Source organism: Nyctibius grandis, chromosome 4, assembly GCF_013368605.1.
Source record: "Nyctibius grandis isolate bNycGra1 chromosome 4, bNycGra1.pri, whole genome shotgun sequence".
In the NCBI taxonomy this organism is placed as follows: Eukaryota; Metazoa; Chordata; class Aves; order Nyctibiiformes; family Nyctibiidae; genus Nyctibius; species Nyctibius grandis.
Genome location: NC_090661.1, coordinates 37927169 through 37950146, shown reverse-complemented (window position 1 = coordinate 37950146; position 22978 = coordinate 37927169). Strand labels below are relative to the sequence as shown.

The following is a 22978-nucleotide window of genomic DNA, read 5'->3' as shown; positions in this document are numbered from 1 at the left end:
GATTACTTTTGTGATGCAGCCAGTCTCCACCAGCCATGTTAGCGACAGCAAGGTCAGTGAGCAGAGTTATTGATGATTTTTGATCAGCAATTTTCAACGGATTTTTCTTTTACCGATTTCCTTTCCACACCTGAAGAGGGGTCAGACCCAAAACAGTCTGGGGTTCATCCTGCTAGCCGCTGCTAATCTGTAAGGGAATGCACAAATACCCTGCAGGAATGGGATCTAAATACCTAACCATCATCTGTATAGAAAACAATACAAATCTAATACTTTAGTTAACGGAAAATGGTTTTCCTGGTTCCGAAAGTTAGCATTTTCCATCAAGTTTTTCAACCTTTTTAAAAATTGTGCCACTTACTCACATTTTAAATGAATTTTAATTAAAGCACATGCTCTTACAACATTGTAAAATACTACACTAACACAACTTTATAAAATATAAAGTTTTAATCAAACCCATACCCCCTTAACTACTCCTTCTGTAATAAGTATATTTTTTTTGTCCTCCTAACGGAGGATGAAGGAGTGGTTTGCGTTTCTTGGAGGAAGGTAAGTCTGATCAGTTTATTATTTTGAACACTGGCTCATTCATTTTTCTCATGAGCATTTGCTCAAATTAGTTTTTCTTGCATGAATATGGATAAATTCATTCCAAGCCCATCCACTTAGCAATAAACCAGTGGTTTTTGGGATGGAGCGAGTGGGCAGAATTGTTACTAATGGCTTCCTGCTTTACCTTGACCATTTGTGCTGGCAGATTTCTACCTTTACACCAAGTGCCATGCTCCAGCAGTAGCAGAAGAGGCAGACTAGGCAGCAGCTATGCTAGAAGTACTCATGTTAGGACTTTGCCATTGTTGGATCAGAGCTGGCATAAACCCATATTCTTTTAGCTCCCTACTTTATTCCATTGCTGGTTTGCTTGTTATGCCGAAAATATATGAAGGCAAGTACAAATAATTCACTGCTTTAGAAATAAGCAAGAAGTTCAAATTTCCTCTACTGTCCTTTCCCCCCACAGCCTGAGTGGAGGCTTAAGGAGTCTCTAATTGCAGCCTTCCAGGCGAGGAATGAACAAATATCCCCATAACATACTCAGTGTTTGTGAAAATAACACTGAGCATGTGTCAGAAATAATAGAAAACTGTCGAATGCGATAAAAGATAAAAGGCACTGTCGAATCCACAGTCACAGAGGCTTTGCAGTTAGAGCGCTGAGCTCCACAAGGGACAGGTAAGAATATGACTGTGATGCTTAATGCTCATGCTGCACAGAGAGCTCAGCTAGAATTAAGAGCTGCTTTGCCCTGGCAAGGTTCTGGGATAATCACAAAATCGACGCAAGGATGTCTCTCCATCAGCTTTCTGACTTGCTCCTTGAGCACAGGACTGGGTTCCCTCTCTTGTTCTTCCACAGACCCATGTACTAGATCTAGGTATTCCACTGATTTCTGATTGTTCTGCTGTTCCTTAATATAGACCCATATGCATACAGAGTTACTGTTCTCCAGATAAGATGGACTTTTAAAAATCTTATTATCTTAGCCCATATCATATTTTTCTATTATGCTTTCTAACAGTGATATTTCAGGGAAAGACCTGATGCAAAAGAACTGGGAAAAAAAAAAACCTAAAATTCTCCCTGGTTTTGCCAACTTGCCTCTTCCTAATTCCGTAAGTTGTTGCCGTGCTGTCCATGAGAAAATAAAAACTTGATAACATCCTTCCTTTTGTTAGTAAAACTCTGGTACAGCTACTTTCATGGAGACAACTATCAGAAATCATGCCATGTGACTTAGGTGACCAATGGAAAAATGGAAAATGTGAAAAATCATGCTTACAGGGAACTGATTTTGCAAGCAGTCCCAGGCTTAGACTTATTTACATGAAACACTTACTGAGTAATTCACGAATTCATGAAAAGGAACAAAACCTAACCCTGACTGAATAAACTACTCAGTAAGAAGAGATTTCTGCACTCTATCCCTAACTGTGTATTTCCATTACTTACAAACTCCTAGGCAAAGCCAAAACAGTATTGTGAAATAATTGACCCTGCATGGTCAAATTGCTAGTACATATTAAGAGGGGAAGGTGGAACTGTGGCAGGGTTTGGTCCTTCACCTTTCACAGCTCAAATCCCACCTATTGAATCACAGAATCATAGAATGGTTTGGGTTGGAAAAGACCTTAAGGATCGTCTAGTCCAAGCCCCTTGCCTTGGGCAGTGTTACCTTCCACTAGACCAGGTTGCTCAAAGCCCCATCCAATCTGGCCTGGAACACTGCCAGGGAGGGGGCATCCACAACTTCTCTGGGCAACCTGTTCCAGTGTCTCACCACCCTCACAGTAAAGAATTTCTTCCTAATATCTAATCTAAATCTACCCTCTTTCAGTTTAAAACTGTCACCCTTTGTCCTATCACTACACTCCCTGATAAAGAGTGTCTCCCCATCTTTCCTGTAGGCCCCATTTCGGTACTGGAAGACTGCTCTAAGGTGTCCTCAGAGCCTTCTCTTCTCTAGGCTAAACAAACCCAACTCTCTCAGCCTGTCCTCATACGGGAGGTGCTCCAGCCCCCTGATCTTCTTTGTGGCCCTCCTCTGGACCTGCTCCAACAGATCCATGTCTTTCCTGCACTGAGGACTCCAGAGCTGGACACAGTACTCCAGGTGGGGTCTCACGAGAGTGGAGTAGAGGGGCAGAATCACCTCCCTCGACCTGCTGGCCACTCTGCTTTTGATGCAGCCCAGGATACAGTTGGCTTTCTGGGCTGCAAGCGCACATTGCTGGCTCATGCCCAGCTTTTCATCCACCAGTACCCCACAGTCCTTCTCTGCAGGGCTGCTCTCGATAGGTCCGGGTCCTCATGGGATTTCAGGATGGTGAAAAGCTGGAAAATGTCATTGTGGTTGATGTTGCTCTTCAGCAACACACCTTCCTTCACTGACTTGAGAGAGAAACTGCATCTTTTGGCAAGCACCTTTGAATGATGCTCTTTCTGAACTACAGGCCACTTCCTCTCACGAGTACTGTGCTGAAGCCACCACGCTGATTTGCCAATGTATTTATTTCTTTACCTGAGAACTTTCGCCATATTTGCATTCTGCTTTCTTGAGGTAAAAGGCTAATGTTAACACATGGCACCACCACTCCCTTACTAATTGCTGTTAAAATTTCTTTGCTTATCAATGTTTTTCAAGGAAGTTCACAACACAAGAAGTCAACTTTAAATAGACTGAAACATCAGCTTAGAGGTGACTAATATAAAAGATAAGATATGTCTGGAAACACATGGAAAATGTTATATCTCTCCCTTGTTTACCTTGCAAGGTATAAAAAGAGGAATAAAACCTGTTCGTGTTCCCAACCAAATACTAGAACAAAGCAAGCCTCGGACAAGGGCTGGGGCACAGCAGCAAGTCTCAACTGAATGAACAGTCAGCAACAATAATTATGAGTCACAGACAAAGAAGGGAATATGTTTTCTACTACAGTAACAATAAAACAGGAAATGGAACTTGAAGCAAGTGCAGCAAAAATGTTCTGAAACAGAAATTTTAAAGCCGTGCTTTCTCTATTTTCTCGGCTGATAGTTTGCTGTATTTTTTTTTTTTTTTTGCAAAGGAGGAAATCTGGAATTGTTCACACTGAAAAGAAGATATATTTCTCTCTTCACTGGTAATCTATGAGATCTCCTGCAAGCGAACTGGAACTGTGACTAGGAAATCCCCTCCTGTCATGCAAACTCTCTCATTCTGACATTTTTCTATTTCCAAAGCTCTCCAAACCGTGTGAACCTGCAGAAAATATAATTAAAATAAATCTCTAAAACTTACATTTTCATTTATGAACTGTGAACTATTTACATTAACAATATGATTTCACTACAGTGTGAGGTGTCAGGTAAGTGTTACTAGACCCTTTCTCCTGCAGAGGGGAGAACTGAATCAGAGAGAAATTAACTCTCAGAGCAGTGACTAATTCTTACATGTTTTGAATATCAAGGATAAGCCAAGGAGAGCTATTAGAGTACATCACACTGGGAGAAGTAAAAAAGCTTAACCTTTTGGAAATTCTTCAGTGAAAGCTCCAGACCCAGTGTTATATCCCTAAATTCCCTCCCTTCACTGAGTTTCAGGCTGGGTCCAGAGGAGGGGGCATAGATGAGGAAACTGTTCTGGAGTTCACAGGGCACCTGTTTGGGCTGAGAGAGCTGAGCAGGCCAGTATCATGGACTATGAAGAAAAAATCACCATAGAGGAGATGCCTCAGGTGTAAAAAGAAAGATGTGACAGGAAGAAAATTCACCTTTATTGTGTGTTAGGGACCTGAATAGATTCATACGATCACAATCAGATTCATAATCAGAAACAAACTCCCTGTCTTCTAGGCGCTGCCTCAACTAGCTCTTCCTCGGAAGTCTCCAAGAAAAACTCCCCAAGAACAGTGAGGCAGCAACGAGGGCTTGTGGCTGTATTCTGGAGTTCTCCCTCCTTTCTCTACCCTGCAACTTGGCACCGTCTCAGCTAACACAAACGAACCTTCAAATATAAATAGTAAAATATTAGCAACTTTCAGTCACTTTCTTTTCTACCCCAAGTCTTTTGGGTGAGCAGCAAAGGCTTGGCAAACGTCTTCTCAAGCAAGCCCAGTGAGACTTGTTGCTGTCACTGGGGAACAAGTCTCTGCTGAGTCATTGCCTGCAGTGCTAGTGCAAGAGAAAGGGGACCTTTTAGATTAGATTAAGTGCAGAAAAGAAAATTAATGGGGGGGAAGGGAGAAGATGTTTCCAACACATGGGTTCTAATGGAAAATATACTGTGATAATGATGTTTCCTGATTACAGAATAATTTCTGTAGGTTTGTTTTCACATAAAGGAAAAACCTGACAAGCAGAAGAGAACTGAGCAAATATGGTCTCTATTGCAAATACTTCTACACTGAAGTGCAGAAAGAAGGACCTGTGCCTAGTGCGTGATTTGTAGACAGCGGGATTTATTATCCTCTCTCCTGATGAGTGGGAGAAGGATAATGAAAATCCCAATTATCAAGAGGAATGGAAACCTTCATTGTATATTGGAATGGTACAATTAAATAATTGGTGATTTCTGAATTGGAGCTGTAGTGTACATTCTGGGGCTGACCACATTTCTCCCCCTCCCCAATGGATATGGCTACCTGCCTATTTTTTGTGCGAGTTTGTTTGAATTACACAGAATTGGTACATTGCTTTATTGTTCTTCATTAAATGCAATCAGGAATATGAATCAGATATGACAACACTTCAAAGACATATGTACTCTGTGATAATATAGTGGAGATCCTTATTTCAGACTTCCTTCACACAGTAAAATTATGAGACACAAAGGAGCTAATACAGTTGAACTTAGGGGGTTTCTATTAAATCTCTACTCGGACCTGGCAGTCCTTTCCTTTCCCCTTTCCTCCCTGCTTTGTTTATTTTTAAAAGACCCTGGTTGTTATTTGCACAGTGTTGGAACAAATTTCTGGAAACAGCATTGCTTTGAGAAAGGGTTACTCTTTCCAGAAATGCTCATCTGACACAGTGGGGGACAGAGGCACGATGGCTACGGTACTATCAAAATCGCAATTTTAGCGTCAGAATGGGCATTTCACCAATGGGTCCCAACACTTCCAAACAGAGCAAGCTGGCAACGATGCCTCTCTTTCCAAACACAACTGGTGCAGCTGCACACTCAGCACTGATACATCCAGCTTCCTCCCACACCCCTAATTCCAGACACAGAGAGACCTTTTTTTTAAAACTTGAACCAGTGCTAATCAGGAAAACTGTGCTAAAGCCAGTGAGGTTTCACCAGCAAAAGCAAAACTGCAAGTAAGTGGAAAATCAAGTCTTTTTGAAATTCATTCAACTTACTGTACAATCTTTCTGGTTCAACCTGAAGAACATGATTTTTGAAAGGGCCTCAACCTGGCCTCCTTTCCTAGAGGTGCAATTTTGCATCTGCAATCAGTTAAAACCACAATTAATTACAGCCATAAACCTTGCCAATTACACATCCAAATGTCTGATTTGTGGAGCAGTTGGGTAGTTAGGTAACCACATACAGGACTTCCATTGAAATTGAACTTTAAGCCTGGATACAAAGGTTAGCATTGAAAATTGAATGCTGTTTCCATTTTTCTATATTTTATCCTTCTCTTTCTCTCTTTTGTTTTTTTGTTTTCTGCAAGAAATGGTGGTGTGACAGTGATGACAGGGAGGAAAACTATGAGATATATCAGATCTAGCTAGGTATGGAACTATCTAGAGACACTACTTGGAATGAATTTGACTTTATTTGTTAATATCTATATCGATGATGTTTCCACCATGGCTTGTCCAAAATGTTGTGGTTGGGAGACAGAACAGTAATAAAAGACATTTTCCCTGAAGGCTAGCTGGACTGGAAATCTGTAGCTCCGCATCACACTTTCACCAGCCACAGATTTGCTAAGAAAAGGATTGCAAGGTACTACTACATGAAGTAATTTGAAAGTTGAAACAATGAAGTACAGTGTAAATAATTCACTTTTTGGAGAGAGTGGGGGCAGTTGAGCTTGTGTTTAGTGGGTGGATCCAGCAGATTTATTACTGGCAGTGGAGGCTGCATCAGTAAAATCCATCTTCCGAAACAAAATGTTTCTTCTTTAGACATGGTGACACTATGAAGAAATAGCATATTCACACAGCAGCTATTCATATTACATTTATAAATATAAGAAATTGCTGACTAGAGAAAGGCTTTTTGGTTCGTCAAGCCTTTTCTTTCAGTATATTTCATCCTCACCTCCCCGGTTTATCACTATATCCTTCAGTCCTTTCTCTCCTGAGATAAAAACGTCCAGCTGCCTCTTAAACTCATTTAGATTACTTGCCTCGCTGGCCAATTATTCCATATGTTTACTACTGTTTCAGGCAGAAATATTTTACTCATTTCCCAGTTTACTCTTGATTTCCTAGATTTGCAACGTGTTTCCAAGGTCTTGTACTACTGATTTTAACAAGTATTTGTTCATCTTTTGCATTGTTTAAAAATATATAGAAAATTTTAGTACCCCTAGAAACCACAATTAGGTCAGTAGTCAACTTTTCTATGAGCAACAGAGATAGATCAAGGCTAAATCCAGGACCTTAGCTTTCTTTTCCTCCTGAGTTTATAGCCTCTTCTTTTTTCAATGAGTCCCTCCAACCTCTCACCCCACAGAGGTCTCTGTTGACTCCCTGAGGCAGGGGCCCTCGCTGAAACTAGTAGGTTCATCTCAGAGGCACTTACCATTTTTTTTTTCTTTGCCAGTGAGAATAAACCTATCCTTTCTGGATTTTTGTCATAAATATTTTCTTACAGAGACAATACCAAAGCTGAGATATAAGAGAAAGTGCAGAGGCTCTCAGATCACTTCTCACTTTATTATAGCACTCTTTGCAATACCTGTACAGTATCTGTTACCTGTATGGTTTCTGCTATCTGCTATACTCATACGGTATCTACTGCAAATATCGTCTGATGTTGCAACCGCAGTTGAGATTTCTCATGCAAGTTACAGGTCCTCTTAACTTCCCCAGCAAGGGAAGGGTTCCTTAGGCTTGATGAAAGTGGGGAGAACACATTACCCCTCCACGTAAGAAGGGGTGATATTCTCCTTAGAAGCTTATCTTTCATCAAAGAGTGACACCTACATATAACTTCAGGTGGAATTTTGTTGCCAATTGCTGCAAACCAAACCACATGGTTCAGTTCATGAACCTTTCATAAGCTAAACCCTGCAGCGTTTATATAGCATTACCAGACACGTAATTAAAAACAAAATAGTTGCTGCAACTGAAAGTCTACAAAAAAATAGCATCTCATTAAGAATGTGCCCAAGGGCTGGAGTCTGGGGTTTGGGTTTGGCTCTTGCACTATTCCTCCAAAATCAACAGGCCTCCACCCTGTCTCAAGATTTAATTCTGGGTCTTGGTGACTGATCTAACTACTGTTGGGGCTTCCTCATCAAACACATGGGGCTGATCCTTTCCCCATTTACATAGTAAACATGAGGACTAACATTGCTTTGGAAATCTCCATCACAGATGAATAATTTTTTAACTTTTCAGTTTATGGACTCTTAATTTTCTGTAGCACATTTTCATCATTTTCTACCGAGCACACTTTAATCTACTGACATGAGGCTTGCTTTTTTAGTTATCTTCTGTGGATTTGCTTGGTGCAAGGCCCTTTCCAAGGCCTGGTTTCCATGTACTGAACAATATTTCCATATAAAATGAAAATCTCAAGGAATTTTAGGGAAAATTCAGTGAAAATATTCTGAAAAAGCATTTTAATGTTTTCCAGTCAGGAGCTATCCAGAAGAAACCATCTGCTGCTTAACATAAGCAAAACCTTCATAGTTATCCGTTGCTTTTCAGAAGAGATCAATAATATCCTAAGCAAGTGATGAGTAAATCTCTAAAAAAGGGTTTGTAACCTTTCTGATTTTCAAAGTCATAAAACATTTCCATTGAAGATGTGTAGTGAATTTAAGCAACTGAAGTAGGCTGGGATTTTAGTCAATTTTTACGAACTGCTCAGGAATAATCCAGAGATTCCCAGATGGCAGACTACAGGTTGAAAACTACTGATCTACAGATATCATTTGGATAATCCTCCTAAGGTTTTAATATGCAGCTAAACTTGAACACTGTCCAAATGGCAGTGTAAGACCAAGATAGTCATGAGCACCTTCTTTATTTGAGGTTTGTCATATATCTAGACTGAGTGAATAATGATACAAAGCCTATAAACAAATGAAAATTAAAAAAAAATTAAAAGCTGAAACTGTATAATGTCTAAAAGGTTCTGCAGATATTGACTTTACAGAAATACAAGGAAAGAGAGAGGTAAAAAATATAGCTGAGCTTCTTCAATTTCAAATAAGGTTAACTTTAGAATCAGCTTAAACTTTCTAATGCGTACTTCTAATGTTTTTCTCATTTTCTCATTATTTTCTATAGGACCATGGCAATAGTCAAAGTATTGCATTTAATCCGTACAGCGAGACCTCCATAAGTTAATATTTTCTGTCTCCAAAATGGTTACTCCTTCAAGATGTTCATTTACTAAAACCAAACATATTCTCACTGTATTTCTTAAAAACAGTGAATCAGTTAGTAATGAGTTATTTTTTAAATCAAGCTTTTTTCCCCAAAGCTTAGGTTTTAGTTCCCTAGAAACCTAGAGTGTAGGGCTTCTTACCTGCTGTCAAACTATCCTTCTATCCCCCATCTCCCTTCCCTCATAAAAATAAATAAAAATAATTCTATCCCTTCTCATTAAAAACAGTTATTCTTTTTTAAATGTTACCTAGACCTGGAAATGGCAAAGTCTGAATTTCAAAGACATATCAGATATGTAAGCAGAATTCTGCTCTGAAGGGTGTACATAACAAGTTACAACATTAATAGTAAGCACACTACAGTGTACCAGCAGTCTGGAAAAATGCCTAAACCTTTCACAAGTATTTTCTTTCTCCTTTACAGCTTTTACCTTCTCTCTCTCACCACAATCTAACAGGGTGCTCAAGCATGTTGCCAACTTCAAGCACATTAAGTACTCCCTCTGCGATACATGCATACACTATTTTCAAATATAGCATCACACATACACATGGCTGAACCTGAACCTATGTCTGGAAATGTGATTCCTGTTCAAGGAGCTCTCCATTCCTGTCTTCAGCCTGATTTCAGAAAAATACCTTATTTAGGAAAGACTTTCAATCATATGCTTGAGCTTCATTCAAAACAATGAGAAAGATGTGTACAAGTGCCTAACTCTCAGAATACTAGAGCATGTGCTTCACTGTTTAAAATAATTATGAAAAAACAAATTTAATAATTTTGCTATTTTATCCTTTCTCTTCTATTAATTCTACTTGCCAATTCTTCTTGTATCTTTTGTCTGCTGCAAATGCTTTAACAGACTGCAGAAATGATGCTTATAATACTCTTTGTCTTTCATTGTCAATGTACATTTTTAGCTTTCTTCTGCTTATTTCACCTCATATATTCAAGCTGGACCAGACTTGCTTTATCAGTCTTGCCCCTTGCAATTTTTGCTACGCTCTGCAGCTCTACTCAGTTACAGTGGTTTCTTTGTCTTTCCATCAACTGAGATGTAAAAAGGATAATTTAGGAAGGTGGGAGGATGAGGAGTCGGAAGTGAGGATAAGGAAATCTTCTTCAAAAAGTTTTCCCTGTTTTTTACCTTGTCATGCAGCCTTATATAAAAACAGCCTCTCTTGGCCATGGCAGGCCAGGCCACTTTCTCCTCAGCGTACTATGGATTCCATTCAACAAAACAATAAAGCTCTTGCTTAATTTTAAGTACACACATAAATTTTATTATCTTCAATAATCACAGGTTAAAGATAAGCATAAACTGACATGCTTTGCCAAGTAAGAATGAACTTACAGTTGTTCTTAATGTTCTTCATCGAATGTTGGCCTAAAGATTGGCCATACCAGTCTTCCACGCTGCTGGAAAGCATTCAAGGCTTTTGGTACTGTGTGTTATCTCTCCATGTCATCTAGTCTGATGTCTCCATACCCGTTTCTTCTTCACTAAGAAAAACACTAAGGTTCTCCCTTTGAGTCTGATCCCTGGGAGCCCCTGTCACTAAATCTTAGCTCAGCGCAGCTGAACTACAACTCTTCAACAGCTGATCATATGTGAATATCCTCAAAAACAATGTAAGCCTCTGGTTTGAACCCACTTAATTATTTATTTTTAAGTCGTGTATTTATTTTTAGAACAAAGGTGCTGGGCTATTCAAAATGTAATATAGGAGGCTTTGAACCCTTTAAGCCTCCATTTTCTAGAAGAGTATAAAATAACAAGGCTACAGATGTGATATTCACTGAATTCCTACTGAGTAACATCTCCTCGGTACAAAATCCTAAACTATGGTTAACGAAGATAAGGTTTCAAAGTCCCAGAGAGATCTCTATGCCCTTGAGACACTGGGAGAAGGAAGGTAGAGCGCTGGGGTCACCGTCATTCATGGGAAGTAGAGCTAAGTCAGTGCTGGATGCTAGTAGAAATTCTGCCTAGAGTAACCCATAGCTTTTTGTGTGTCATTATTATTACCTTTACAATTCACTATGACGACCACAATGGATGGTATTTCCTTAGTTATTTGTGTGTCATCCCATTGAGCTCAATGCTATAGAGTATTCGCTAATACACTGAGGAAAAAGATATCAAAGCAGTCTGGGTACCTATTATTCATAAGCACTGCACTTGAAAAACCGTGATACTTTTTTTAATGTTGTGGTTGCAATCTTGTGTTTATTTTTTACACCATGTGATGACATGTTGCCTGAAATTTTGGGAAGACACAATGCTAAACTGGTGAGCAAAAAGCTTTAACGATGGACATCAGTAATAGTTAGGTTAGAGCTAATAATAATAAAACAAGAGGCCAAGACCAAAAATTTCTCATCATCAAGAAATAGCTTGTAATTGTTTTAAGGCAGGGCTATAAGGTAACAGAAGCAGCTTCACTCACTCAGATGTGTTTATTACCCCTTACTAGGAATTGCCTAATATATAAAGTTATCTGCTATTGAGAAGAGACCACTCTTTTGCCTGGCAATATCTCAGGAGATGTTAAAGAAGTTCCACATCTTTTATGTCTGATGTCTACATCAAACACATAGGTGATAGGACAGGCTTTCAAAATCAAAGGAATAGGGAGGAGAAAAGTGGGCATTTTTTACAATGAAGACATAAACTGAAATGATGAAATCTATACAGCAGTAGTTCCAGCTTTCCAGCTACCCTGCCTTCTTACTACCGTGACTGAACATACACATCTGCACCCAATGCAATACAGATACATCATTAGCGTATTTATATTATTTAAAATGGATTTTAAATGGATCATTTTCAGGAAGTAAAAAATAGTTGCTCTGTAATTTACTATGTTATACCAAGAAAAACAACATATTAACTATTTACCCGGAAAATTATTGGTAACAAAGTGTACGTTGTGAAACTAGCAATGAATATTTGCAATACCTGTGGGTACCTACATTATTTGCGCTTGCAGTAATGAAGATTTGCATATGTATGTTTATAAAATACAGCACAAGTCAAAACAAAAACACACCTCTCCCCTCCTCCTGAGATTAAAGCCTAGACTCCACATTTGCAGTCCAAAGGGTATCTTTAAATGTACTTGGTTCCAATCTTCAGAAGAGAATTAAAGTGAATTCAAGTCTCTGTATTGTATATCCTTCCTTTCTGCCTTTCTTTTCAGGTTAGCAGTTTATTTCTGCATTAATCACCCTGACAGAAGCAAGGCAACTCAATTTTCTGCTTCTGTAGGTAGGCACATCACTTTCTGTACAGCACTAGGCATGAAAAGGGCTGCAGCTAAGCTTTGGTTACTGGTGTAATTGAAATGCTATCCACACTATAGGGTGCATTAAAGTCAGATAACGGCAGTTCCTGTGTCCAATTTAAGTAGCTTGACTTCCCTGGGAAAAAAAAAAATTGCCTGACAGATAAGGCAGACAAACTGGCTAATTCTCCAAGCATGTCTCTCATTGTGATCCTAGAAAAATGAGAAAAAAATGAATCACAGAACCACAAAATCAATTGACCCTCGGGTAGCTCATCAGGCAGCGAGCCTGATAAACCTAAAAGCTTTGTTAATGTCTGCCTGCCTGTATCCCACAGATAGAGCACTTTGTAAATGAACCTGCTTTGATAAATATATTAAGGAAAGCTGTGAATAAAGGCAGAGACTTCTCATTTGTAAATACAACCTCTGCTACATGGAATTAGAATGATAAAATGGAGTTCCATGTAATTAAGTTTGTATAAGGCCTGAAATCCGTGCAAATACTTTCCCTGATTTTTGAAAGAGAACTGTCAGTTCAATTAATCTGAACATCACCCCGAGAATGTACTGAACAAAATTAAGCTCCTGATAAAACCTGGGCCAGTATTTTGATAAGTAATTCCTATATCATTTCTTGGCCACTGTGATCATTTTATTTAATCCGCTCCCCCCGCTTTTCTTCAGTTCTGTGCTAAGCCATGTACAAAGGATGGATGGTTCACACACCACCATAACAATAATCTACCATATCAAAAAGTGGAAAATGGGGAAGTCTCCCCACCATGCAAAGTATCAAAGTGAATAAATTTCTATTAAGAGATATTAAACTGCTGGTATCTAAATCACCACTCAAAACCTAAACAAAGCCAACCATTACTGCACTGATAACCTACATACTAAGACTGTGCAAAACTATGAGGCTTTTCAGGTGTTTTCAATGGGAAAGACCTGAACAGAATCCAAGGCTCGGCTGGACACTTTGCAAGTGGAAAGAGAATGATCTTGAAAAACAATTTACGTAGGTTAGCTTTACCATTCCCTAAGTGCTACTTTCATACCTAAAAAGAACAAACACAGGAATTTTCCTTGTCAATTGCATTTGGTTCAGAAATGAAAAAGAAAACAATTATTTAGAAATTGCATTTTAGCCCTGGGAGTAAAGATATTGATTGTAGGGTCACTTACCAGTTGTTTACTTGTAGAATTGTAAGTCCTGTGTCTTGGGCTAACTGTTTCTTCTGCTCCTCTGAAGGATATGGATGCTAATAAAAAGAAATGTTTTAAAAGATAAATCAGAAGTTAAGAAAGATGCACTAGCAGAATGATACCATCTTTTGTGTGTTTGTATCCGTAAGGTTTGCTATTATTTCCTGTCTTAAAGCTAGGAGAATTTAAAAAAAAAAAAAAGCTCACAGTGAATGCTGAACAAAATCTTATCTGACTGAGTGATTCTAGCTACCTAGATCCTTCTGCAATTAATTTTGAAGCTGGCACACACAAACAAGAGGTGTATGTAAAAAAGTTACGTCATTAAACAGTATCCCTTATATGTAAATGTGTCACTAAAGATTTCTTATGTCTTGAACTCACATGTCAGATTTTAAAAAGAGTGAGGTAGAAAACTCAGAGAACCACTATGTGGTTCAAATTTGTCTATGGTGTTTTTACACAGAAACCAGAAAAATTATACCTGGGAAAAAAAATTGCCCTTGTTCTTTAGCACTTTTATCTTCCTCTGCAATCAAGGACAGAGTTGTGCCAGTACATATTTAGCTGAACAGAAGATACTGAATATATAGATTTTAAACTTGTAGGAACAATATGTTCAGGACTGGTTCTTAGGAGTCATGACAACCAATTCAATTACTCTACCGTTTATTGCCAATATATGTGTTGAAGATTTTATGGGGCAAGGAGTGGATTACTTGGTGCTTACCTATGACTAAGGGGGGGAAAATCATAGTTCATGGCTTCCAGTTTAACTTTCAGATGAAAAAATAAACAGAATTAAACTTATTTCCTGCCTGCCTGTTTTCCTCTCCCTTTCCTTCACAAAGAGCTTTTTTGGGAAAGCTTGTACACCTACTATGCACATAATCAATATGCTCGATTGTGATAGGCAGAAAAGGCTTTTGGAGATCATTAATTCACGTATAACCCCCAGAGAGCTGCCTAAGTAGGGTTTGAATAGGCATTAAATTAAATATGCATACGTTTTAAATGCACATCATTCATTATACAGCAAAATGAAACTTTAAAGGTTTTTTGATGCTGCTTACAGATCACAACACCTAAACACCCCAAATCAATCTGATTTTCTCCTGTCATCACATTTTAACACAGAAACCTCTCATACCTCTGCTTCAATAAATTTTTTCTCATATGTTTCCAATGCCTTATCTAACATTCTGTAAAAGACACAAATAATCAGTGATCTGGAATTAGATTTTTAAGAAGGCTGAATATTTAATTTTCCATTATCTACGCTTTTAAAAGCAGGCATTGTTTAATGCCATTGACGAACCGACATTTAGCAAAGCAACATCACTTCACAGCAAAAAGGGTTAAAGAGATCCGTATTAATATAGAAGTCAAGCTTTTAATATTCTGCAAATATTAACAAAGAAAGATGATAATGTTGAGTTAATATGGGTTAAGGATAAAATGAAAATAAATTTTTCAGATTGCTAAGTGTTGACACTTTTTTGGCTGGGCCCGCAGCCTTTTCTTGAAGGCTGTGTAATTACAGAAGGCTTTTCCCCTCCTTCCCCCTCCTGCTTCTAGCCCACATTAGTAATGACCCCTTCACTGCTTCAAAAACCACTAATAGTCTTCAGCAAAGGCAAGAAAAATGAACAGGATAAATTGGAATCCACAGTCAGTAATTTGCATCATATGAGGCTGCCTTGGCCACTCACACTCATTCCCGGCCATCAATCGTGCACTGTCAGGTGCTGCACTCTGCCACCATGATAAATACTCCTCCTAACACTCTGATTCGTCCAAACAATGTAATTGTCCTCTATTCTCCTCTTGGTAATGGAGATAATGAATGACTGCACAAACAAGAAGGATTGCTCATCACAGGCACAGGGGTGGCTTCCAACCGAAAAGCCTGGAGTACAAATTTTAATTGACTGAAAACACAGGTTGAAAGAAAAGAAATCCTGTCTTCCATTTCCAGGCTTCGAGACAATCACTGCTGAGTGTTCCCCTTTTGGTTCGGGGGGCAGGTTCTTTATCTTGAATGTGGGCCCCCCAAAACGGGTAAAATGAGACTGTAGAAAATCCTGTCGTTGGAAAGCAGCCACAGAAATGCTGTCCAGTATGCAATTCATGTAAAACAACCCCTCACTTTAATTGTGTTTAATCCCGAACTGCAAGGAGCTGGTGTTATGAAAAAAAAACCCTCTCCAAATGGAAACAGTTCCATCCAGTTAAATACTTATTGTACTGCAAGGAATAGTATGTTTTAAAAACTTCAGTCGAAATATAACCACACATAAAGCAAATTGCATTCAACAGCACAGAGCGTGATGGAAAGCAGCGAGCCTACTCAGTGTGATAGCCGTCCTGGAGCTATTAAGACATTTGAAAATTGGTACACACAAGATCAACAAACACTTAAAAGCTGAGATCTTATCAAAATTCACCTTGCACAGATGGCTTTTATTATATCTAATTAAGAGTGAGGGACAATAGCACAACAACTCTAACTTATTTAAATAATGTTCCACATTTGGGGGAAGAGAGAGAGAGAACTGGTGTTTTCTTCTGTTGATTTTTCCCCCCCTTCAATATCAGTGATTCTACGTCTTTTAAATGTGAAGTGGACTGTTTATCTGAAAGTGTGCTGGCAGACTGCCACCATATTTCTAAGATTAAAGAAAGGATTGAAAACAATCATCTTTCCAAGGAACTGAAACCATGACAATATGTTTCTGATTAATTTACAAATATATGTATATATTTAAGGCTAAACTACAGAACCAGAAAATTCCTACTAGTTAGTCTATCACAGGCATTCTTACACTTTATTAGAACAGATATCATATTGAAATAATAAGCATGGAAGGTCTTCATTTCTTCTTTGATCTATATTACTAAATGTCTGACTGGCTCAGATTTAAAATAAACTTTGGTGTGTTTGCACTTGAAAACTGGAAAAAGACCACAAGTAATAATTTGTTGTCAGTTTCCATATTCTCTAACTAAAAACTATAGTTTAGTCTGTACACTGCTGGATTCCAGGCGATGTTAGTCCAGTCACCCTTGCAGTGGCTAAACTTTCTTGTAGGAATACATGCTCTAGTATGGGAGCAATGATGATAGATCACTTCATCAGCATGGAACTAGCTGAGATGAATTAAAGGTACAGGTCACAGCTTTCCCTGCTTTCTGAATCTCTTGCAGGCTAGTGTCATTACAGCCTTAAATACACAGATATTTACTGGAGAAGGGATCCACAGAGATCCTTTTTCTCTGAACATCTAAGGTTTGTGATTTCATGATGAAAAACCCTGCCAAATGCATTGCAAATGTGAAGGCAAGTTTACAAGCTGTTTAATGATGGCTCTTCAGTGTTGTCCTGTGTGATTTTAAAGTGTATTTTCTGTATAAATGTTGTTGATTTGCTTCCAATAAATTAAATTATAATAAAAAGTGATATTTAAGTGACATCTATGCCCAGCATAATTGGGTTTGGTTTTAGACTTGGGAGTTCACGTATATGTAGGTAATAATTTTACTCAGGCTGAGGTACAGGTTATAAAATTTCAGGTAAGATGATTAGTTTATTTTCTTATTTAGAAAGTTGAATTCAGAGGAAAGAACACAGAAAGAGTTTCTGATCAGGAGGTGAAAGAATCTAAATTACCGTTAAAAAGCATAACGAGTTCAAAATGCTATGGATTGTTACAAATGGCAGGATTAAAGAATACACTGACATCCTTTAACAATTCTCAGCCTATTTAAAACATTCCTTAACTGTCTGTTTAAAAATGAATCTCAGTAACAAATGAGTTAATGCTCATAAAAAAAAGAAAGAGCTTTGAAAATCTCACCACCTCTAAAAATTCCCATTCTACTGAGCATATCTCATCACTTTATTGCCAAGGTAACCATGAGTATCACCTCATGAACTCTTCAGTGTTACTGGATTGTCAAATACCAGTGCCACAAAACCCCTAGTTCTCTATCTGCAGATGATAAGTCCATGCTTCAGACACAGGACTGAGCTCCAAAACAAATGCACTTCTGATTCTATGTGATGATGGCAACTCATTTAGGAAGGGGAGAAACCACTTACATTCCAGAAGTTTCAATATTCAACAGCAACAGAAAGTGCTATGAGCATATTCCCCTGACAGACTATGCATTGGTAGGGGCTCCATTTAAATCGTGGTCCTAGCTACCTAAGATATCGCCTATCATCTCATCACATCACAACTATATAATGCCATCCAAAATGGTGAAGAAGAGGGGCCTTCACATACAGAACCACAGAACCAAGATTACCAAGTATGCTTTTAGAAAACATTAAGGATGTCTCCTGAATGAAAAGCTTTTCAAACTTCCGTTAAAGCTTACTTCTTCAGTCTAGCTCTCCTGGAATAAATGTCCTTCTCTGTTATGTGTATACTTCCTTCCAGACATGTTGCAATTGTTCTCAAGCACTGATGCTAACATTTTGAACAGAAAGACTGTTATTGTGCCTCTCTTAATTCCCAGAGAAGACCACCCATATTAAAAATGGTAAGAACCAAATAAAGCAGCTGGGCAGACAGACAGAGCTGGAGAATCAGAATTACCATGGACGATCTAACACCAAACACACCAGCGCTCAGTAACCCTTTGGCCTCCCTATCGATAAAGGATAGCCTTACTTACTACTGGATAGTGTAGAGTAGGTTTGAGCTATATTCTACTAGTTGAGCTGAAGCAAGGAGAAATTAAAAAGCAAAGCTAGAATAGATATGGCCCAAGGGCCTAAACACCCCATCTCTACAATATTCCTGACTTGCTGGTCTGATGAACAAAAGACCAGGAGGACCCAATCTTCCGTGTTTTGCCACTATAAAGCCATCAGGTAACACGTTCAAACAGACAAGCTGATGTGCTAAGGAAGTTCAATATACATGAGAGCGTTGCTGATGACATATGGCTGCTTTTAGACAAAACAAAAAAGAAAGATGACCAGCTGTGTGGACTGCAGAATGAAAGCTTGTGAAGCACATTTACAGAAAAAAAAAAAAAAGGTGTTCTAAGGAAGAAAAGAAGGATGATTAATAAAGTAATAACATGCAGTATTCTTCTAAAAAAATTCCCATCGCATCTGAAACAGAACAATGACAGAGAACCATATTCTCCAGTGCCGTAAGAAGAAAAATATTTTGTAATCTTTTGTACAAAATTTTCCCCCAGAAAATTTTCTTTCATGTAAATTAAAAGCATGATGAGTGGCCTGTACAATGATTTTGAAAATGGTGAGTATTCACATGGACAAGAAGGGTGACAATGAGAATTATCACTCATCAAATACAATTTGGCTCTATTTTCTGGGAAGAATTGGGGTTTTTGGTGAAAATGTTAATATATTACTGTTGTCCCAATTTCCAGCAAAGCTATCAAACATTTCAGGGTTTTGATACGTAAGAATAAATGGACACTTTGGCTCTAGTCTTTCAATTAATAATTTTCAGGTAGTGAGTTCCCTGAAAGTAGAATAAATAATGGGATGGCCTGACCTGGGAGGCCTACTCAGCCAGCCATCCTCAGTCCAGGAGGTTCCTCCAGTGCATTGATGATAACTTTCTGATGCAAATGGTGGATGAGCCAACTAGGAGAGGAGCGCTGCTGGATCTGATCCTCACTAACAAGGAGGGTCTGGTTGAAGAGCTGAAGGTTGAGGGCAGCCTTGGTTGTAGCGACCATGAGATGGTAGAGTTCAGGATCTCATGTGGCAGGAACAGAATAGCTAGCAGAATCACAACCCTGAACTTCAGGAGGGCCAACTTTGGCCTTTTCAAGCAATTGCTAGGGGAAATCCCATGGGACAGGGTACTAGAGGGTAAGGGGGCCCAAGATAGTTGGTTAGCGTTCAAGGACTGCTTCTTCCGAGCTCAAGATCAGAGCATCCCAACAGGTAGGAAGTCAAGGAAGGGTACCAGGAGACCTGCATGGTTGAACAGGGAACTGCTGGGCAAACTCAAGTGGAAGAAGAAGGTGTACAGATCGTGGAAGGAGGGGCTGGCCACTTGGGAGGAATATAAGTCTGTTGTCAGAGGATGTAGGGAGGCAACTAGGAAAGCTAAGGCCTCCTTGGAATTAAACCTTGCAAGAGAGGTCAAGGACAACAGAAAGGGCTTCTTCAAATACATTGCAGGTAAAGCCAACACTAGAGGCAATGTAGGCCCACTGATGAATGAGGTGGGGGTCCTGGAGACAGAGGATAAAAAGAAGGAGGAGTTACTGAATGCCTTCTTTGCCTCTGTCTATACTGCTGGAGGCTGTCCTGAGGAGCCCTGGACTCCTGCGGCCCCAGAAGAAGTCAGGATAGAGGAGGAATCTGTCTTGGTTGATGAGGGCTGGGTCAGGGACCAATTAAGCAACCTGGATGTCCATAAATCCATGGGCCCTGATGGGATGCACCCGCGGGTGCTGAGGGAGCTGGCGGAAGTCATTGCTAGGCCACTCTCCATCATCTTTGCTAAGTCATGGGCAACGGGAGAGGTGCCTGAGGACTGGAGGAAAGCGAATGTCACTCCAGTCTTCAAAAAGGGCAGGAAGGAGGACCCGGGTAACTATAGACCGGTCAGCCTCACCTCCATCCCTGGAAAGGTGATGGAGCAACTTGTTCTTGGTGCTGTCTCTAGGCACATCAAGGATAGGGGGATCATTAGGGGCACTCAGCATGGCTTCACCAACGGGAAGTCTTGCTCAACCAACTTGATAGCCTTTTATGAGGATGTTACCCGGTGGATAGATGATGGTAAAGCTGTGGATGTGGTCTATCTCGATTTCAGTAAAGCGTTTGACACGGTCTCCCCCAGCATCCTCGCAGCTAAACTGGGGAAGTGTGGTCTGGATGATCGGGTAGTGAGGTGGATTGTAAACTGGCTGAAGGAAAGAAGCCAGAGAGTAGTGGTCAGCGGGACAGAGTCCAGTTGGAGGTCTGTGTCTAGCGGAGTTCCGCAAGGGTCGGTTCTGGGACCAGTTCTATTCAATATATTCATTAATGACTTGGATGAGGGATTAGAGTGCGCTGTCAGCAAGTTCGCTGATGACACAAAACTGGGAGGAGTGGCTGAGATGCCGGAAGGCTGCGCAGCCATTCAGAGAGACCTGGACAGGCTGGAGAGTTGGGCGGGGAGAAATTTAATGAAATATAACAAGGGCAAGTGTAGAGTCCTGCATCTGGGCAAGAACAACCCCATGTACCAGTACAAGTTGGGGACAGAGCTGTTGGAGACCAGCGTAGGGGAAAGGGACGTGGGGGTCCTAGTGGACAGCAGGATGACCATGAGCCAGCAGTGTGCCCTTGTGGCCAAGAAGGCCAATGACATCCTGGGGTGTATTAGAAGGGGTGTGGTCAGCAGGTCGAGAGAGGTTCTCCTCCCCCTCTACTCTGCCCTGGTGAGGCCGCATCTGGAATATTGTGTCCAGTTCTGGGCCCCTCAGTTCAAGAAGGACAGGGAACTGCTAGAGAGAGTCCAGCGCAGAGCCACGAAGATGATTAAGGGAGTGGAACATCTCCCTTATGAGGAGAGGCTGAGGGAGCTGGGTCTCTTTAGCTTGGAGAAGAGGAGACTGAGGGGTGACCTCATTAATGTTTATAAATATGTAAAGGGCAAGTGTCAAGAGGATGGAGCCAGGCTCTTCTCAGTGACATCCCTTGACAGGACAAGGGGCAATGGGTGCAAGCTGGAGCACAGGAGGTTCCACTTAAATTTGAGGAAAAACTTCTTTACTGTAAGGGTGACTGAACACTGGAACAGGCTGCCCAGAGAGGTTGTGGAGTCTCCTTCTCTGGAGACATTCAAAACCCACCTGGACGCGTTCCTGTGTGATATGGTCTAGGGAATCCTGCCCCGGCAGGGGGATTGGACTAGATGATCTTTCGAGGTCCCTTCCAATCCCTAACATTCTGTGATTCTGTGATTCTGTGATTCTGTGACCTAGGAACGGCAAACAGAGAGTGTGGAAAAAATTACAAACGGAAGAATATCTGACAGAGATGGTAGGAAATTTAATGGTGTACTTTGTAGCTAGCAACAAATTATAAAAAAAAAAAAAAACAAGAAAGAAAATGCAGTGATTAGTACTCTATAAGAAAATATTAAGGTTGTTACTCAGAGGGCTATAAAGTTAGCTGAGACAACTGGAAATAGTTCTGTTGCAGTTGTGTGTGACAGAATGAATTACAGAAAGGAGTTAAGTTAGACTTAAATTTTGCACATAGATTAAAAAGAGGTAAATCTGGTAGCTATGGAAAAGATTAATTGACAGAAAATATTTCAATAATGCATTTTAGATAACGAGGAAGTACTGGAGAGAGGAGCAGTGATACTGGAAAGATGGTTTTCAGGTCAGTCTCCAGGCATAAAGCACAATGCCTAGTAATAAAACCAAGCAGTATTACAACGATTTTCTTCTCCTAGATATTATATGGTAACTCCTTGATGGTTGGATATAAAATCCTATTTCCATTGAGTAAGTGAGAGTTTTGCTATCATCTTCTTTAGAATTTGATTTGGAGCCTAATTTAAGAAACTTAACCTTTGAGTAAACATACAGAAATGTTACTTTAATATTTTGGAATACACAATCTGTATTACAGAAAAATATTGAAGAGTTTTCTGTAATATTTTACAACTACTGAAGAAAAAGACTGAAAAGACAACATGGAATGCATCAGTAGAATAAGCTGATACACCCCAACAGGGACTAAAATTAAAGATACTAGTTGAAGACCAAAATCTGTAATGAAGCCAACAGAGGGAGAGTCTTTCAAACCACTAACCAACCAGTATGGTAAAGTAGTCTCAGAAGTAATGAAGGCAAAAAAAAAATTCTGTAAATGCTGAAGTAAAAATCATATTGAGAAGGTCCTAAAGTGAAGAACAGAATTAAGCTAGGAGACAGAAACAATACTTTTAAATAGTTCTCTCCCTTATTTAGAATGAAGTGTCTCATCAAGTTCTGCTTTGTTAATCCCTTAAGAGAGAGAGAGCAAAGATGGAGGGGTGAGAACACCTTACTTAATGCAAGCCAAGAAAATAATCAGCACTACTAAAAATAGTGTCCCTTTCATTAATATCAAGGTGCAGAGCTGGGTCCCTTTTAATGGCATAACAGAATGGAACCGCCTGGTGAGCCCTAGATTTTTCTTCCCCAAAATGTGAACCTTTACCTCTTGGTAGGCTTATAAAAAAATCTTTATTTATGCTAAAGATCAGCCCTGCCATCACAATTTGGAGGCAAATATCCATTCTTGACCCTACTCACTCACTGGTTTTGAGTTAAGGTACTCAAAAAAAAAAAGTTGTTGTGAATATCAGATCCAG

At 39.6% G+C, this 22978-nt stretch overlaps 1 protein-coding gene across 2 annotated transcripts in view; it reads right to left on the bottom strand.

The window, feature by feature from the left end:
• MEIS2 (Meis homeobox 2) overlaps positions 1 to 22978 on the bottom strand; it is a 185127-nt gene that overhangs the window by 50124 nt on the left and 112025 nt on the right. For both annotated transcript variants that reach the window (XM_068398345.1, XM_068398346.1), the window contains one exon: positions 13599 to 13675. In XM_068398345.1, coding sequence (XP_068254446.1) covers positions 13599 to 13675 — 77 coding nt within the window. The remainder of the gene's footprint in view (positions 1 to 13598; positions 13676 to 22978) is intronic.